Genomic DNA, 19,136 nt, shown 5'->3' with positions numbered 1-19,136 from the left:
ATAATGAACCGGCAACGCTTGCTCGGCCACGCGGAACAAGTCTGGGCGTTAGTCCTCCTCCTCCTGCACGAATCACTACGTGCTAAATCTGAGGATCAATTAAGTGAATGAGCCCAAACTATTTCTCAGCTAGCTGAAAAATAGCAAAACCGATCTTTTAAATGTTCTCCATTGCAATCCGTCCATTACTTTTAAAAACCCTCAAGTTTATGCAAGCATATACAAGTTGATCATACGCATGAATATTACTTGTAAACAACATTTGTTCGCAGAAAAAATACTTAGCTTAAACATTGTGGGTCCATTTATACCCTGCAAGATCATTGAGTAATCGTATATACACATTTTTTATCTTGAAGATTTTGATACATTGCCGAAAAAAATCATAATATGATCTACACCTTGTTTCGTGAGGCAACATGCATTCCCAAAATCATGTGTTCACAATGTTGATGTTCCCTCGTACTAAACAATCATGTTGTGAAAAATGAGGCAACATGTACAAGGTGCCATAATGTCTTCGATTTCTACATCTTTACGGCTCCACGAACAATGCCCCAACGAGTTTGAAGCATTCAGAATGTCCTCTTCACATCCTTTTTAGATGTTTTCTACATTGTTTGTTGTCATGAGGGTCGGATATGGTCTTAACAAAACGCCGTCAGCTGAGAACAAATACCATTAGCAAGGTGGTACCCCATGTTATAGTTGTCTGCGTTAATGGTGTAGTTGCACACCATATCATCTCCATCATGGGTTGAAAGTAATCCTTGTAGAGAAGTCGTGCACCAGTGATCCTATCATGTTGTACAGTTCTTGTTGTTGGGGAACGTCGCATGGGAAACAAAAAATTTCCTACGCGCACGAAGACCTATCATGGTGACGTCCATCTACGAGAGGGGATGAGTGATCTACGTACCCTTGTAGATCGTACAACAGAAGCGTTAGTGAACGCGGTTGATGTAGTGGAACGTCCTCACGTCCCTCGATCCGCCCCGCGAACAATCCCGCGATCAGTCCCACGATCTAGTACCGAACGGACGGCACCTCCGCGTTCAGCACACGTACAGCTCGACGATGATCTCGGCCTTCTTGATCCAGCAAGAGAGACGGAGAGGTAGAAGAGTTCTCCGGCAGCGTGACGGCGCTCCGGAGGTTGGTGATGACCTTGTCTCAGCAGGGCTCCGCCCGAGCTCTGCAAAAACGCGATCTAGAGGAAAAACCGTAGAGGTATGTGGTCGGGCTGCCGTGGAAAAGTCGTCTCAAATCAGCCCTAAAACCTCCGTATATATAGGTGGGAGGGAGGGGAGGAGGCAGCCTCAAAACCTAAAGGTTTGGCCGAAATTGGAGGTGGAGGAGTCCTACTCCAATCCTACTTGGAGTAGGATTCCACCTTCCCACTTGGAAACTCTTTTCACCTTGTGTTTTTTCCTTCTCAAACCTTATGGGCCTTAGTGGGAACTTATTCCAGCCCACTAGGGGCTGGTTTATCTCTTCCCATAGCCCATGAGACCCCTTGGGGCGTGACACCCCTCCCGATGGTCCCCGGCACCCCTCCCGGCACTCCCGGTACACTACCGATGAGCCCGAAACTTTTCTGGTAATGCACGAAAACCTTCCGGTAACCAAATGAGGTCATCCTATATATCAATCTTCGTTTCCGGACCATTCCGGAAACCCTCGTGACGTCCGTGATATCATTCGGGACTCCGAACAACATTCGGTAACCAACCATATAACTCAAATACGCATAAAACAACGTCGAACCTTAAGTGTGCAGACCCTGCGGGTTCGAGAACTATGTATACATGACCCGAGAGACTCCTCGGTCAATATCCAATAGCGGGACCTGGATGCCCATATTGGATCCTACATATTCTACGAAGATCTTATCGTTTGAACCTTAGTGCCAAGGATTCATATAATCCCGTATGTCATTCCCTTTGTCCTTCGGTATGTTACTTGCCCGAGATTCGATCGTTAGTATCCGCATACCTATTTCAATCTCATTTACCGGCAAGTCTCTTTACTCGTTCCGTAATACAAGATCCCGCAACTTACATTAAGTTACATTGCTTGCAAGGCTTGTGTGTGATGTTGTATTACCGAGTGGGCCCCGAGATACCTCTCCGTCACACGGAGTGACAAATCCCAGTCTCGATCTATACTAACTCAACGAACACCTTCGGAGATACCTGTAGAGCATCTTTATAGTCACCCAGTTACGTTGCGACGTTTGATACACACAAAGCATTCCTCCGGTGTCCGTGAGTTATATGATCTCATGGTCATAGGAACAAATACTTGACACGCAGAAAACAGTAGCAACAAAATGACACGATCAACATGCTATGTCTATTAGTTTGGGTCTAGTCCATCACATGATTCTCCTAATGATGTGATCCCGTTATCAAGTGACAACACTTGCCTATGGCCAGGAAACCTTGACCATCTTTGATCAACGAGCTAGTCAACTAGAGGCTTGCTAGGGACAGTGTTTTGTCTATGTATCCACACAAGTATTGTGTTTCCAATCAATACAATTATAGCATGGATAATAAACGATTATCATGAACTAAGAAATATAATAATAACTAATTTATTATTGCCTCTAGGGCATATTTCCAACAGTCTCCCACTTGCACTAGAGTCAATAATCTAGTTCACATCACCATGTGATTCCAACGAATCCAACACCCATATAGTTATGGGGTCTGATCACGTCTTGCTCGTGAGAGAGGTTTTAGTCAACAGTTCTGAAACTTTCAGATTCGTGCGTTCTTTACAAATCTTTATGTCATCTTATAGATGCTGCTACTACGTGCTATTCGGAAATGCTCCAAATATCTACTCTACTATACGAATCCGTTTCACTACTCATAGTTATCCGGATTAGTGTCAAATCTTGCATTGACGTAACCCTTTACGACAAACTCTTTAACCACCTCCATAATCGAGAAAAAAAATCCTTAGTCCATTAGTTACTAAGGATAAATTTCGACCGCTGCTAGTGATTCAATCATGGATCACTCTCTGTACCTCTCAACATACTTTGAGTCAAGGCACACTTCAGGTGCGGTACACAGCATGGCATACTTTAGATTCTACGGCTAAGGTATAGAAGACGACCTTCGTCTATTCTCTTTATTCTGCCGTGGTCGGGTTTTGAGTCTTACTCAAATTCACACCTCACAACGCAACCAAGAACTCCTTCTTTGCTGGTCTATTTTGAACTCTTTCAAAAACTTGTCAAGGCATGCATCTTGTTGAAACTTCTATTAAGCGCTTTCGATCTATCTCCATAGATCTTTGATGCTCAACGTTCAAGTAGCGTAATCCAGGTACTCCTTTGAAAACTTCTTTCAAACAACCTTGTATGCTTTACAGAAATTCTACATTACTTCTGATCCACAATATGTCAACCACATATACCTATCAGAAATTTTATAGTGCTCCCACTCACTTCTTTGGAAATACAAGTTTCTCATAAACCTTGTACAAACCCAAAATCTTTGATCATCTCATCAAAGTGTATATTCCAACTCCGAGATGCTTGCACCAGTCCATTGAAGGATCACTGGAGCTTGCATACTTGCTAGTATCTTTAGGATCGACAAAACCTTCTGGTTGTATCACATACAATGTTTGCTCAAGGAAACCGTCGAGAAAACAATGTTTTGACATCCTACGTGCAATATTTCATAAATAATGCATCAACAACTAACATAATTCTAACATACTTTTAGCATCGCTACGAGTGAGAAAGTCTCATCATAGTCAACTGTTTGATCTTATCGAAAACATCTTTGCGACAAGTCGAGCTTTTCTTAATAGTGACTTATCACCATCATCGTCTGTCTTCTTTTAAAGATCCATTTTTACTCAATAGTCCTATGACCATCAAGTAGTTCTACCAATGTCTACACTTTGTTTTCACACATGGATCCTCTCTCGGATTTCATGGCTTCAAGCCATTTGTCGGAATCTGGGCCCACCATCGCTTTCTCCATAACTCGTAGGTTCACTGTTGCTCAACAACATGACCTCCAAGACAGGGTTACCGTACTACTCTGCAGCAGTACGCGACCTTGTCGACCTACGAGGTTTGTAGTAACTTGATTCGAAGCTCAATGATCATCATCATTAGCTTCCACTTCAATTGGTGTAGGCGCCACATGAACAACTTCCTGCGCCGTGCTACACACTGGTTGAAGTGATGGTTCAATAACCTCATCAAGTTCTACTACCCTCCCACTCAGTTCTTTCGAGAGAAACCTTTCCTCGAGAAAGGATCCGTTTCTAGAAACAAACACTTTGCTTTCGGATCTGAGATAGGAGATGTACCCAACTGTTTTGGATATCCTATGAAGATGCATTTATCCGCTTTGGGTTCGAGCTTATCAGACTGAAACTTTTTCACATAAGTGTCGAAACCCCAAACTTTCAAGAAACGACAGTTTAGATTTCTCTAAACCTCAGTCTATATTGTGTCATCTCAACGGAAATACGCGGTGCCCTATTTAAAGTGAGTGCGGTTGTCTCTAATGCATAACCCATAAACGGTAGTGGTAATTCGATAAGAGACATCATAGTATGCACCATACCAAATAGTGCGTGGCTATGACGTTCAGACACATCATCACACTATGATGTTCCAGGTGGCATGAACTGCGAAACAATTTCCACATTGTCTTAACTGTGTACCAAAACTCGTAACTCAGATATTCATTTCCATGATCATATCGTAGACAGTTTATCCTCTTGTTACGACGAACTTCACTCTGAAACGGAATTGAACTTTTCAACATTTTAGACTTGTGATTCATTAAGTAAATACTCCTGTATCTACTCAAATCGTCAGTGAAGTAAGAACATAATGATATCCACTGCGTGCCTCAGCACCCATTGGACTGCATACATCAAAATGTATCACTTCCAACAAGTTACTATCTTATTTCATCTCAATGAAAACAAGGCTTTGCTCATGTGGTATGATTCGCATGTCACTAGTGATTCGAAATCAGGTGATTACAAAGATCCATCAACATGGAGCCTCTTTATGCAATTTGTACTAACATGACTCAAGCGGCAGTGCCACAAGTAAGTGGTACTATCATCATCAACTCGTATCTTTTGGCACCAATATCATGAACATGTGTAACACTACGATCGAGATTCAATAAACCATTGAAGGTGATTATTCAAGAAAATAGAGTAACCATTATTCTCTTTAAATGAATAATCGTATTGCAATAAACACGATCCAATCATGTTCATGCTTAACGCAAGCACCAAATAACAATTATTTAGGTTTAACACCAATCCCGATGGTAGAGGGACCGTGCGACGTTTGATCATATCAATCTTGGAAACACTTCCAACACGTATCGTCACCTCGCCTTTAGCTAGTCTCCGTTTATGCCGTAGCTTTCATTTCGCGTCACCAATCACTTAGCAACCGAACCGGTATCCAATACCCTCGTGCTACTAGGAGTACTAGTAAAGTACACATCAACATCATGTATATCAAATACACTTCTTTCGACTTTTGCCAGCCTTCTTATCTACCAAGTATCTTGAGTTGCTCTGCCTCAGTGATTGTTCCCCTCATTACAGAAGCACTTAGTCTCGGGTTTGGGTTTAATCTTGGTCTCTTCATTAGTGCAGCAACTGTTTTGCCGTTTCACGAAGTATCCCTTCTAGCCCTTGCCTTTCTTGAAACTTAGTGGTTTTACAAACCATCAACTATTGATGCTCCTTCTTGATTTCTACTTTCGCAGTGTCAAACATCGCGAATCGCTCAAGGATCATTGTATGTATCCTTGATATGTTATAGTTCATCACGAAGCTCTCACAGCTTGGTGGCAGTGACTTTGGAGAACTATCACTATCTCATCTGGAAGATTAACTCCCACTTGATTCAAGCGATTGTCGTACTCAGACAATCTGAGCACATGCTCAACGGTTGAGCCTTTTCTCCTGTGCTTTGTGGACAAAGAATCTTGTCGGAGGTCTCGTACCTCTTAACAAGGGCACAAGCATGAAATCACAATTTCATCTCTTTAGAACATCACTTATGTTCCGTGACGTTTTACAACGTTTTCGGCGCCTTGCTTCTAAGCCATTAAGTATTTTTGTACTGAACTATCGTGTAGTCATCAGAAACGTGCATGTCGGATGTTCACAGCATCCACAGACGACGCTCGAGGTGCAGCACACCGAGTGGTGCATTAAGGACATAAGCCTTCTGTGCAGTAACGAGGACAATCCTCGGTTTTACAGACTCAGTCTGCAAAGTTTGCTACTATCAACTTTCAACTAAATTTTCTCTAGGAACATATAAAACAGTAGAGCTATAGCGCAAGCTACATCGTAATTCGCAAAGACCATTAGACTATGTTCATGACAATTAGTTCAGTTAATCATATTACTTAAGAACTCCCACTCAAAAAGTACATCTCTCTAGTCATTTGAGTGGTACATGATCCAAATCCACTATCTCAAGTCCGATCATCACGTGAGTCGAGAATAGTTTCAGTGGTAAGCATCTCTATGCTAATCATATCAACTATACGATTCATGCTCGACCTTTCGGTCTCATGTGTTCCGAGGCCATGTCTGCACATGCTAGGCTCGTCAAGCTTAACCCGAGTGTTCCGCGTGCGCAACTGTTTTGCACCCGTTGTATGTGAACGTTGAGTCTATCACACCCGATCATCACGTGGTGTCTCGAAACGATGAACTGTAGCAACGGTGCACAGTCGGGGAGAACATAATTTCGTCTTGAAATTTTAGTGAGAGATCACCTCATAATGCTACCGTCGTTCTAAGCAAAATAAGGTGCATAAAAGGATTAACATCACATGCAATTTATAAGTGACATGATATGGCCATCATCACGTGCTTCTTGATCTCCATCACCAAAGCACCGACACGATCTTCTTGTCACCGGCGTCACACCATGATCTCCATCATCATGATCTCCATCAACGTGTCGCCATCGGGGTTGTCGTGCTACTCATGCTATTACTACTAAATCTACGTCCTAGCAAAATAGTAAACGCATCTGCAAGCACAAACGTTAGTTATAAAGACAACCATATGGCTCCTGCCGGTTGCCGTACCATCGACGTGCAAGTCGATATTATCTATTACAACATGATCATCTCATACATCCAATATATCACATCACATCGTTGGCCATATCACATCACAAGCATACCCTGCAAAAACAAGTTAGACGTCCTCTAATTTTGTTGTTGCATGTTTTACGTGGTGACCATGGGTATCTAGTAGGAGCGCATCTTACTTACGCAAACACCACAACGTAGATATATGAGTTGCTATTTAACCTCATCCAAGGACCTCCTCGGTCAAATCCGATTCAACTAAAGTTGGAGAAACCGACACTTGCCAGTCATCTTTGAGCAACGGGGTTACTCGTAGCGATGAAACCAGTCTCTCGTAAGCGTACGAGTAATGTCGGTCCAAGCCGCTTCAATCCAACAATACCGCGGAATCAAGAAAAGACTAAGGAGTGCAGCAAAACGCACATCACCGCCCACAAAAACATTTGTGTTCTACTTGAGAAGACATCTATGCATGAACCTAGCTCATGATGCCACTGTTGGGGAACGTCGCATGGGAAACAAAAAATTTCCTACGCGCACGAAGACCTATCATGGTGACGTCCATCTACAAGAGGGGATGAGTGATCTACGTACCCTTGTAGATCGTACAGCAGAAGCGTTAGTGAACGCGGTTGATGTAGTGGAACGTCCTCACGTCCCTCGATCCGCCCCGCGAACAATCCCGCGATCAGTCCCACGATCTAGTACCGAACGGACGGCACCTCCGCGTTCAGCACACGTACAGCTCGACGACGATCTCGGCCTTCTTGATCCAGCAAGAGAGACGGAGAGGTAGAAGAGTTCTCCGGCAGCGTGACGGCGCTCCGGAGGTTGGTGATGACCTTGTCTCAGCAGGGCTCCGCCCGAGCTCTGCAGAAACGCGATCTAGAGGAAAAACCGTAGAGGTATGTGGTCGGGCTACCGTGGAAAAGTCGTCTCAAATCAGCCCTAAAACCTCCGTATATATAGGTGGGAGGGAGGGGAGGAGGCAGCCTCAAAACCTAAAGGTTTGGCCGAAATTGGAGGTGGAGGAGTCCTACTCCAATCCTACTTGGAGTAGGATTCCACCTTCCCACTTGGAAACTCTTTCCACCTTGTGTTTTTTCCTTCTCAAACCTTATGGGCCTTAGTGGGAACTTATTCCAGCCCACTAGGGGCTGGTTTATCTCTTCCCATAGCCCATGAGACCCCTTGGGGCGTGACACCCCTCCCGATGGTCCCCGGCACCCCTCCCGGCACTCCCGGTACACTACCGATGAGCCTGAAACTTTTCCGGTAATGCACGAAAACCTTCCGGTAACCAAATGAGGTCATCCTATATATCAATCTTCGTTTCCGAACCATTCCGGAAACCCTCGTGACGTCCGTGATCTCATCCGGGACTCCGAACAACATTCGGTAACCAACCATATAACTCAAATACGCATAAAACAACGTCGAACCTTAAGTGTGCAGACCCTGCGGGTTCGAGAACTATGTATACATGACCCGAGAGACTCCTCGGTCAATATCCAATAGCGGGACCTGGATGCCCATATTGGATCCTACATATTCTACGAAGATCTTATCGTTTGAACCTCAGTGCCAAGGATTCATATAATCCCGTATGTCATTCCCTTTGTCCTTCGGTATGTTACTTGCCCGAGATTCGATCGTTAGTATCCGCATACCTATTTCAATCTCATTTACCGGCAAGTCTCTTTACTCGTTCCGTAATACAAGATCCCGCAACTTAAATTAAGTTACATTGCTTTCAAGGCTTGTGTGTGATGTTGTATTACCGAGTGGGCCCCGAGATACCTCTCCGTCACACGGAGTGACAAATCCCAGTCTCGATCTATACTAACTCAACGAACACCTTCGGAGATACCTGTAGAGCATCTTTATAGTCACCCAGTTACGTTGCGACATTTGATACACACAAAGCATTCCTCCGGTGTCCGTGAGTTATATGATCTCATGGTCATAGGAACAAATACTTGACACGCAGAAAACAGTAGCAACAAAATGACACGATCAACATGCTACGTCTATTAGTTTGGGTCTAGTCCATCACATGATTCTCCTAATGATGTGATCCCGTTATCAAGTGACAACACTTGCCTATGGCCAGGAAACCTTGACCATCTTTGATCAACGAGCTAGTCAACTAGAGGCTTACTAGGGACAGTGTTTTGTCTATGTATCCACACAAGTATTGTGTTTCCAATCAATACAATTATAGCATGGATAATAAACGATTATCATGAACTAAGAAATATAATAATAACTAATTTATTATTGCCTCTAGGGCATATTTCCAACACTTGTCGGGGTTATAAATACTGGGTAGGCCCAATTATATGGATGACCCCCTGAAGGCCCATGACCCATCCAAGATACGACCCAGAAGACCATGGGCCATGGGGCCTCGTCATTAGCCCACCAATAATAAGGCCGATGTCTCGGGATCATGTGATACGTCCATTTTGCATCATGATTTTTATTAAGATTTATATTATTCTTAGCCATTATTTCACTTTATGATACAATTTTAATGCATTTTTTTCTTAATTTGCAAAATCTACGCAAAGAGGAAAATTGCGTGAAATTAGAGTTCTCGACCTGAAAGCCATGGAAAAGGATGGAAATTTTCTTGACTCCAAATGACCTGAAACTTTACGAGGATTTTTATGGAACATTTAAAAAATATTGGGGCAAAGGAGTACCAGAGGGGGGGTCACCTGTTAGTGCCAAGCCAACAAGGCGCGCCCACCCCCTAGGCGTGCACTAATGGCTTGGGAGGCCCATAGGAAGGCTCCCCCCCTTTTTTTGCTATATGATTGTTTTGACCTAGAAAAAATTAAGAGGATACTTTCGGGATGAAGTGTTGCTGTCTCGAGGCGAAAACTAGGTCAGAGGCACTTTTGCTCTCCGTCAGAGTGATTGTGATGGGGAAACTTCACTCTATGAGGGGGAAATCGAAGCCATCGTCATCACCAATGTTTCCTCCTCCGTGGGAGGGCTAATATTCATCAACATCATCTCATCTAAAACCCTAGTTCATCTCTTGTATGCAATCTTTGTCTCAAAATCTCAGACTGGTACCTGGGGCTACTAGTAGTGTTGATTACATCTTGCAGTTGATGCTTATTGGTTTACTTGGTAGATGATAATATGTTCAAATCCTTTATCATATTCAATATATTTCTTTTTTCAAACTTTACTATTCGTTTTGAGACCTGTGGAAAATTGAAAATATTGTTGAGAATACCAAAATAATTGTTTAAAGTAACATTTCAAAATCATTATTTTGAATTCTTTTTTCCTTCAAATATTTATTAAATGCTTTTCTAAAAACTTAAATTGTGATTTTATATCTTTTTATTTATTAGTTACATTAAAAATTTAATTTAATATTTTTAAATATTTGTTTAAAATAATATTTGTTGAATTATCATCTGCTTGCAAAACTTGTGATAATTTTAAGAATGTCAAAAAATAGATCATGGTAAACGGAGGGTGTCCGGATAGGCCATAACGCTTCGTAGGAGAGTACATTGTTTCTTGAAGTTCTTGTAATCGAACCATTTTTTTTTACATTTCCTTGTATGATCAATTATAGGCATCATGCAAAGTTGTAATTTTTGCTTTTTGTGGAGTTTTCTCGGGAAAAAAAATGTGATAAATGGTAGGACGTATCATGGCGTGCAAACAGTGTAAGAACTCGTCCAAAAATGGCATGGATGTCTACCATGGACATGCTCACCTTCTTGTGAAAGTTGGGATCATTTAAAGAATGTCAAAAAATAGACATGTTCTACACAGGGTGTCCAGTAAGGCCAGAAGGGTTCGTTTGAGAACACGTTATTTCTCGAGATCCTTGAAATGGTCCCATATTTTTTTTTCATGACCTTGTATGACCACTTCAAGGCACCATGCCAAGTTATTTTGGTTTTAGACTTTTTTTTCTCTAAAGTTTGTCGATAAAATATTCCGATAAATGGTCGGATGTGTTGCAACTTGCATACGATGTTGAAAATCGTTAAAACCTGATACGAATGTCTATGATGGGCAAGACCAGCAAATGTTTGGGTCATTTCTAGGATGTTGAAAAATAGATCATGTTGAATGTCCGGCTAGACCACAAGGCTCCGTTTGAGAGCACGTTCTTTCTCGACATCGTTGAAATGGCCCTAATTGTTGCCAATGGCCTTATATGCCTAATTTAAGGCACCATGCCAAATCGTTTGGTGTTTTGCATTTTCTACAGGATATTTTTATGAAAAAGGCCAAATGACCGGACATGTAGGAACGTGTATATGGTGCTTGAAGTCATTCAGAGAATGCATGGATTCCAAACATGGGCATGCCCACTTCTGGCAAAAATTCGAATCAACATGAAATTTTCGAAAGAATATCATGCTCGACAAAGAGTGTTCGAGCAGGCTAGAAGGGTTCGTTTGGGAGCACCTTATTTCTTGGCATCCCTTAAATATCATATTGATTTCATGGCTTTAAATAACCTATTCAAGGCAACATGCCAAGTTTTTTGGGTTTTCGACAAGCTTTGCATTTTCTCAAGTTTCCTCCATGCAAAAAGGTTGATATATGGTCGAACGTGTACCTACTTGCATAGGGTGTCGAAAGTCCTTAAAACTAGGCATGGATGCCTACCATGGGCATGCCCACATGGTTGAAAAAGTTAGGATCATTTCAAAGATGTCAAAAAATACACCATATTCAAGGGTGGGTGTTCGGGTAAGGTTAGAAGGAGCGATTTGAAAGCACATTGTTTTTGACATCTGTCAAATGGCTTCAAATTTTTCCACCGATTTCTATTATCAATTCTAGGCACCATACCAACTTGTTTGAATTTTGGATGAGTTCCACATTTTCTGGAGTTTTCTTGGTGAAAAAAGGACGATAAACGGCCATACATGTTCCACCGTGCAAACGGTGTCGGAAGTCGTTCAAACCTGGAATGGATATCATATGTTTGTGCCAGGCTGCCACAAGTAGATGTCATTTATCCATAGTTTAAAAAAACCACCGGTTGAGAGGAGTGTGCTAGACTAGGCCAGAAGGGTGCATCCATGAGCATGTAGTTTTTACTATTTTAAATGCTTATGTATTTCCAGTTATGTGATTATCAATCAACACGGACATTTTCTTATGTCCTAAACATTTCTTGATTTTTTTTACAATTATGAATTTTAATATGTGTTTTTTTGGAATTGTTAACAAATTCCCAACAATTGATGTTAACACAAATTGCAAAACCACAGACTTTTTAAAAATTAATCATTTTTTGTTTGAAACGCAAACATTTTTTAAATTATGAAAACAAATCGGAAAAAACAAACATTTCTTAAAATTTAGATTCTTTTTGTTAATTTTGCAAACAATATCTGACAAGATGAACATTTTTTTGTATTCCAAACAATGAATAACGAAAAAAAAATTAAAATACAAAAATTATTAGGCCTTGGACCAACTAGGCGACAACATCGCTCCGTCGGGCGTATGTTGGGCCAGCCCACCCGTTGGCGGGTTTGAAAAATGTTAATCAATTTTAAAGAAAATGTTCATTTAAATTTTTTTACTTCAAAAAGAAAGAGTTCGGTCCAATTTTTACTTGAAAAAAAAAATCAGTCCAATTTTATCAATATCAGTTCAAATCTGAGAACTAGAACGTGACGTACATATACAGAAACACTACCTTGCCTAATTTATACAGTACTTTTTTCCCTACTACTAGTCCTGAAGAAACATGCATCCACAAACTCTGAAGGAACTGAACTGAAACACTAACCACAGACTGAATTTGCATGCCAATGCAAAGGACGAGACAGTTTCTTTCGTCAAATTGCGTATGCTTCTAGTTACGGGCTCCAATTCGTCAAGCATCTCTCCTCTCATATCACAGGCAACCCTTCTTCCACAAATATTCGAATCTGAATGCGCCCGCGCTCCTCCCCACTGTTCGACCGGTCCAAGTTCAGAAAACACGCTCAGCTAGTCAAGCTCAGACCATCACTCGCGCTCAACAACAACGGCCACCGACTCGGCCGCGTCTGCCGGCTTCCTCCGGCCCGCTCGCCTCCTGTGGCGCCCCTCCCTGCTTCCGCCGCCGCCGTTGTTCCCAGTATCGGGCGGCGCAACGTACACGAACGGCCCGGCGAGGCTGTCCTCTTCGAGCGCGAGGAGCGGCTCGAGCGCACTGACGACGGCGGACATGTGCGGGCGGGACTTGGGGTTGAGGCTGACGCACTTGTAGGCCAGCGCGGCGGCCTTCTGCGCGGCCCCGCCGGCGTACTGCCCGGCGAGGTTGGGGTCCATGACGCGGTCCAGCCGCCGGGAGTCGTTGAGGTACGGGCGCGCCCAGTCCACCAGGTTCTGCTCCCGCGGCGGCCGGCTCTTGTCCACCGACTTGCGCCCCGTCAGCAGCTCCAGCAGCACCACGCCGAACCCGTACACGTCGCTCTTGGCCGTCAGATGCCCTGCAAATTAATCGATTTGTAAGAGACGAAATGCATCGACGGCATTTGTGTGCTGGTAAATATTTTACAGTACCTGTCATGATGTACTCCGGTGCGGCGTAGCCCTGCGTGCCCATGACCCGGGTGGAGACGTGCGTCTCGTCCTCCTCCGGCCCGTCTTTGGCTAGCCCGAAATCCGATAGCTTCGCTTTGTAATCCTATAATCATGGTTCAAAATTTCAAAGGTCAACAATGTTGCTACTCAACTGCTCCTGCACGATGATTTATATTGCTACATAACTGAACCAAGCTAGTTAACCAGATAGTACACTAGCTAGAGCCTGGAGAGGCATGCTTGCACCAGGAGTCAGTCACTCAGTGGGTGAGACTGAACCAAACTAATCGACCAGACACACTAGCGGTGTGTCATTTGTGCCAAGAGTCAGTCGCTCGATCAGTGGGTAAGACTGAACCGAACTAATCCAACAACTCTGCTAATTGACAAGCTGATCGATCACATCGCTCTCTATACGCATGCAGCCAGCACTAGGGATCAGTACACGGATGCGCAGCAATAGTTGAAACAGAAACCCGACTCGGTCTAGTAGTTCACAGTGTACAAGTCAATCATTCGTTGTTCAGTGGTTGGCATTTGGCAGCCAGACAAGTCCAGCAGTTTAGTTTACTCGCTGCGACTGCGGAAAACCAAACCCACCATGCATTCGTCTCCATATATCAATACAATAATATCAGTATGTGACGAAGGAGTTCAACAGTTTAGTCGTATCTTTGGGGAGGAGAAGTAGAGAGAGATCTAGGTAGGGTAGGTGAAGGATGAATCACGGGCTTACGTACCGAGTCTAGCAGGATGTTGGAGGTCTTGAAGTCCCGGTAGATGACCGGGCTCTCGGCCTCGTGGAGGAAGGCCAACCCTTTGGCGGCGCCGAGGGCGATCTTCAGCCGTGTTGACCATTGCAACGACGCCGCGTATTCTGCATGTACACCACGCACGCACAGTTAATTTTATTGGCCCTTGTACTCAGATGGAGCTACCAAAGTTTCAACCATATAATAATAAGTATAATTAACTACGTATTCATGGTCCACATGGTAACAAGAAGAAATAATAATTAGCCAAGAACAAGTATCGCGTGTTCACTGACTCAGTTCTGAGTGCGACCCTGTTGCTCTCACTAACAAAACATCTCTATCTTTGTCCATTTCCCTAATGTTATCGCGATGAATCCCTCATTACTTTTGACTTGGGAGCGAGTTGTACTAGCTGGAGTACACGTATTTATCCGAAACCACGCGTTGTGATGGCCAAGCTTAGTGAAGCAACTTTGCATAAAGATTAAAGCGAAACAACTTTGCACAAGAATTAATTGGTGCAGGTGTCCTATCCGTCTACCGCCTTTTCAATTTTTGGCGGGAACCTTGTGATTAAGCATCGACGAATCAGCTGGCAGGCGGCAGGACGCAGCACCAAGAGCAAAAAGGAAAGGAATGCGGTGTGGAAGAAAAATATCAAAGTGGTTAACTGAAAATGACCCCAAATCTCTCCGATATATACGATCTCCGTGTACATATATGCCAAAGAGATCAGATGATGCAACACCGGAAATGGACAAGGCAACGGCAACAAGTCCAAAAAGGCAGTTTGAATCCATGGTGGGAAAAGGAGGGGCTAATTAATCAATTATCAAATATACTAGAAACTGAAGGGTGTGGAGCAAGGAAAGGCGCCACTGGGCGGATTCATCGAGCGAGTTGGTAAAACCGCAGCCTCCGGTTCCAGTTGGATCGATGCGTGACCCTGGAATCTCTTGCCTTTTTGGCCTGATGATGATGCGGCGAGGGAAAGGAGACCGTCGACAGCAATGTCTCAGGGATGATATATATCCCTTTCTTGTGGGCTGCAAGATTAACACCGCGTGCCACACTAGCTACTTACACTGTTCCTATTCTTCCCTTTTCCGTGTTTAACTCTCTAACAAACACATACATGAGGAGATAACTAATAAGCACTCTAACCACACATGTTTTTTTCTTTTGAATTCTGACCGGCGTAACGAGTAAGTTTATATGTAGAAATTACCATATAATTAGCTGCTATAATCAGGTAAACATTTTGAGGGTGCGTGTTTCTGAATGGCCTTACTTTTGAAGAGGAGTTTCTCCAGGCTGCCCCTGGTCATGAACTCGTACACCAGGAGTCTGTGCTCGTCCTCGTAGCAGTAGCCGATCAGTTTCACCAGGTGAGGATGCCTCAACTGCCCCAGGAATATGACCTCGGTCTGCATCGTCGTCCAATTTACACAGTTAGTTTTTTGTGCCGGTCAGTCAAACGTACTACTCCATGTGAAAAAGAAATCGTTAGAAAAATATGGCATGTAAACGTGCTAATTCACCGCTAGTTTGATTCTAACTAATAATAATCAGGCCGACAAATTAACAATGGGCAGCCCTTTAAGACAAGCGAATGAAGCAAGCGAACGCTGTTCCATTGATATTGTCCCGGGCATACAACTAAAACTTTCTCGAAAGATCGGGCGTTCGTCTTTTCGATCGAGAGAATATGTCAACACCAAGGAAACTTCTGCTTGTAAGAAAGGACTTGGTGTGTGGTTTGGAATATTCAGAAATCAAGTGGAAATATAAAAAAGCCATATAGAGGTAGGTATATATGTTACGAGTCTACAACATATATACTAATCAACTGCAGTTATGTCGACAAATTCTTCTTCTTATTAAGTAACTCCATCTCAGGGTTTGCCGAATTAAGAAGGATACATGATCATTTTTAGAATGAAAGAACTGCATGCAGAAACGGCTTTCGACTTAACTCGAATGCTTGTATACTCAAGCCTCTGATAACCATTCAGAGCAGCTCAACTAACTTTGAACAAGCATGACTCATCGACAAAGTAAAGTAGAGTAATTAATCCCACGGATGCATTTCCGTTAATTGAACACACATTTCCATTAATTTTTTCTCCAAATAGTGGTATAATAACTAGACTCTGATTGATCAAGTAGTGTAATTCCCGGGCTAGCTAAGACCTATGAGTAGATTAATTGACTAGCTCTTGCACTTGTTCTTGATTGATCAAGTACGTGCATATGACCAATGCAACAAGTGGTAATATAATTAACTAGCTCTTGCACTTGTTAGTAGGTTTTGGTAACGGAGCAGGAAGAGAGAGCTGGGCGGCGATGGAGTGCATACGTACCAGCCACTCGTTGTGTCCCTGGTTGCCCTCGAGGTCGAGCAGCTTGACGGCGACGGGCTGCGCGCGGAGGCCGGGCTTGACCTTCTCGTCGACGTAGCCCTTGTATACGGGGCCGAACCCGCCCTCGCCGATGAAGTTGGTCATGGAGAAGTCCCTGGTGACGGCGCGCAGCTCGGCGATGGTGAAGACGTGCAGGTCCGACCCCGCCAGCGACAGCGACAGGTCCTCCGGCGACACCATCCCGCCGCCCATGCTCAGGTCCGAGAAGGACATCCGCCCGTGCAGCGACGACCGGCTCGGCCTCGGCGCCTTCCCCGCCGCCGCCACCTTCTTCTTGCTCTTCTTCTTCTTCTTCTTGCCCCCGGATGGCTTGTTCTCGCCCTTGCCGGCCGCCGCCGCGGCGGCGGCGGCGGCGTGCGAGCTGAAGCACCCGAAGAGGGACCTCCACGCCGACCTCGCCATCGGCGCGCGCGTCGCTCTGCTTTACCCGCTGCTTTGGCCGTATCGGGGTATATATATACACGCCGGAGCTCGTCTTGCTTGCGGCTCGCTCGTGTGGGGTGGTGCGGATGGACGGCGGGGGTGTGGTCCGGCGTGACGTGGCGGGGGATGGACGGACGGGATGGGGTAGGCGGGGGATGGACGGACGGGAAGGGGTGAGCGGGGAGGCCGTTTCTTTGGATTTGACCGGGGCGGGTCGTTGACGCCGGGAGGTTTCCGCGCGCGCCGTAAGCTGGAAGGGCTCGTATCTGGCGTTCTCACGGGGCCGCGTCGAGCGTCCGATCGGGACCGGACGGCTCGGATGGGGGCGTGCCGCGGACTGGGCGTACGCGTACGTGGGGGTGATCTTCTGGTACGTGTACGTTTTGCGCCCGTTTCAGATTCGACCGACGACGAGCGCACCAGACGAATCGAGAGTCAGATACAGCTAGCAGATGACCACCAATATTTTCCTCTATTCTACACGAAAGGCAAAAAACGGTCATTTGTTTTTTCCTTTCTGAAGAAAACCTGTTTAGATTTGCATTTCTCCACATTTCTCCGTGGAGAAAGGCAACCGCTTGATGTGCCTCTGAGATCCTGTACGATCCAGCATGTTGGCACTTGCATATGTTTCGTACTTACGGCTTTCTCTTAATCTTCAACAACGACTCTCAAACCATTCACATATTTTTAAATTGTACTGTTCGAATGTATTGTATCATCCAACGTGGACCTGTATCGATCCATAAAGCTCTCAAAAAGCCTTTTCTTATACAAAACATACGCAAACATGAAAGCTTTGTGGATGTACGGACCACACATGTCTCACATATCAACACCCCCCCCCCCCCCCGCGTCTAGGCTCGCTTTTCCGTTTGAAATGGTCAGCGCCGCTCGAGAGCGCCAGTGCCGCATTCATGCCCGATTAGAGCGGACGCGACCTCTCACTAGCACCGGCATAGAATGTTGACAAAATAGGCAATTTTCCGAGTAGATTAATCTATGAAATAATTACTAACATGGCATTGACTAGGTTCATGACATACTGATCACGGAGTATAGTAGCAAGTACTACGCATATAGCAGAAACATCTACGCATATAGGCAATACTACTAGTGCAGACAGAAACAGGAGAGAGATAAACATATCATACCCTCCGATCGGCCAATTGGCCGTAGCAGCAGCGGTGGCGGCGGCAGTATCCTCTGCCGCCTTCTTCTCGGCTTCGGCCTTCTCGCGGACGAGACGGTCAGCTTCGCTTGGTGAAGACATGGCGATAACGAGGGCGACGCGGACGTAGACGAAGCAGACGGATGAAGGCGAGCAGCCGCGTGATCGCTTCCCAAAAACCTAATCGCCCCTCTCTCGTACAGGAACCGGAGAGACGAGGTTTCGGAGGCCTGCTCTCCCGTCGACCGTGTACGCGGTAAACGGGACGGAGTCGCCGGCGGCAGCAGCAGTCAAGGAACAAACGCGTGAGGCAGATGTGATCTGATTCTCGTGACGGCTAGGGTAGGCGATAGCCTGCTTATAAAGGCGGCTGGGTGGAGAGACGTGGGCCGAACCCACGTCCGAGTCGGTAATAGCCCACGATCGTGTCGTTTCCGTTACGTATTCTCCGTTCCTGACCGGCAAAAATAAGCGCGTAGGTATGAGCTCGGCTCTGCTCATTCCCGCAACCCGCGGTCGCGGCGCGTGGCGAGGCGGGCGGCGGAGGAGGAGTGCGCGAGGGCACCTTCTCTTCTCACTCTCCAATAGCATGTGGAAGAGAGACCCTTATAAAGGGGTCCAACTTCTCCTCCACTAGCGGGGTGGGACTAAACTTTCC

General features: G+C 44.8%; 1 protein-coding gene across 1 annotated transcript; it reads right to left on the bottom strand.

The window, feature by feature from the left end:
* Nucleotides 1-12,769: 12,769 nt before the first annotated feature.
* On the bottom strand, nt 12,770-17,307 carry LOC123449607 (serine/threonine-protein kinase RIPK-like). The gene is made up of 5 exons (XM_045126884.1): nt 16,825-17,307; nt 15,753-15,888; nt 14,447-14,583; nt 13,686-13,809; nt 12,770-13,612 (listed from the first exon to the last, which is right to left on the bottom strand). The coding sequence occupies exons 1-5, from the start codon at nt 17,284-17,286 to the stop codon at nt 13,146-13,148; spliced, it is 1,326 nt and encodes a 441-aa protein (XP_044982819.1). The 5' UTR covers nt 17,287-17,307; the 3' UTR covers nt 12,770-13,145.
* Between the last annotated feature and the right edge of the window lie 1,829 nt (nt 17,308-19,136).

This window comes from Hordeum vulgare, chromosome 4H, assembly GCF_904849725.1.
Source record: "Hordeum vulgare subsp. vulgare chromosome 4H, MorexV3_pseudomolecules_assembly, whole genome shotgun sequence".
Classification (NCBI taxonomy): Eukaryota; Viridiplantae; Streptophyta; class Magnoliopsida; order Poales; family Poaceae; genus Hordeum; species Hordeum vulgare.
This window is presented reverse-complemented; position numbering and strand designations above follow the sequence as displayed.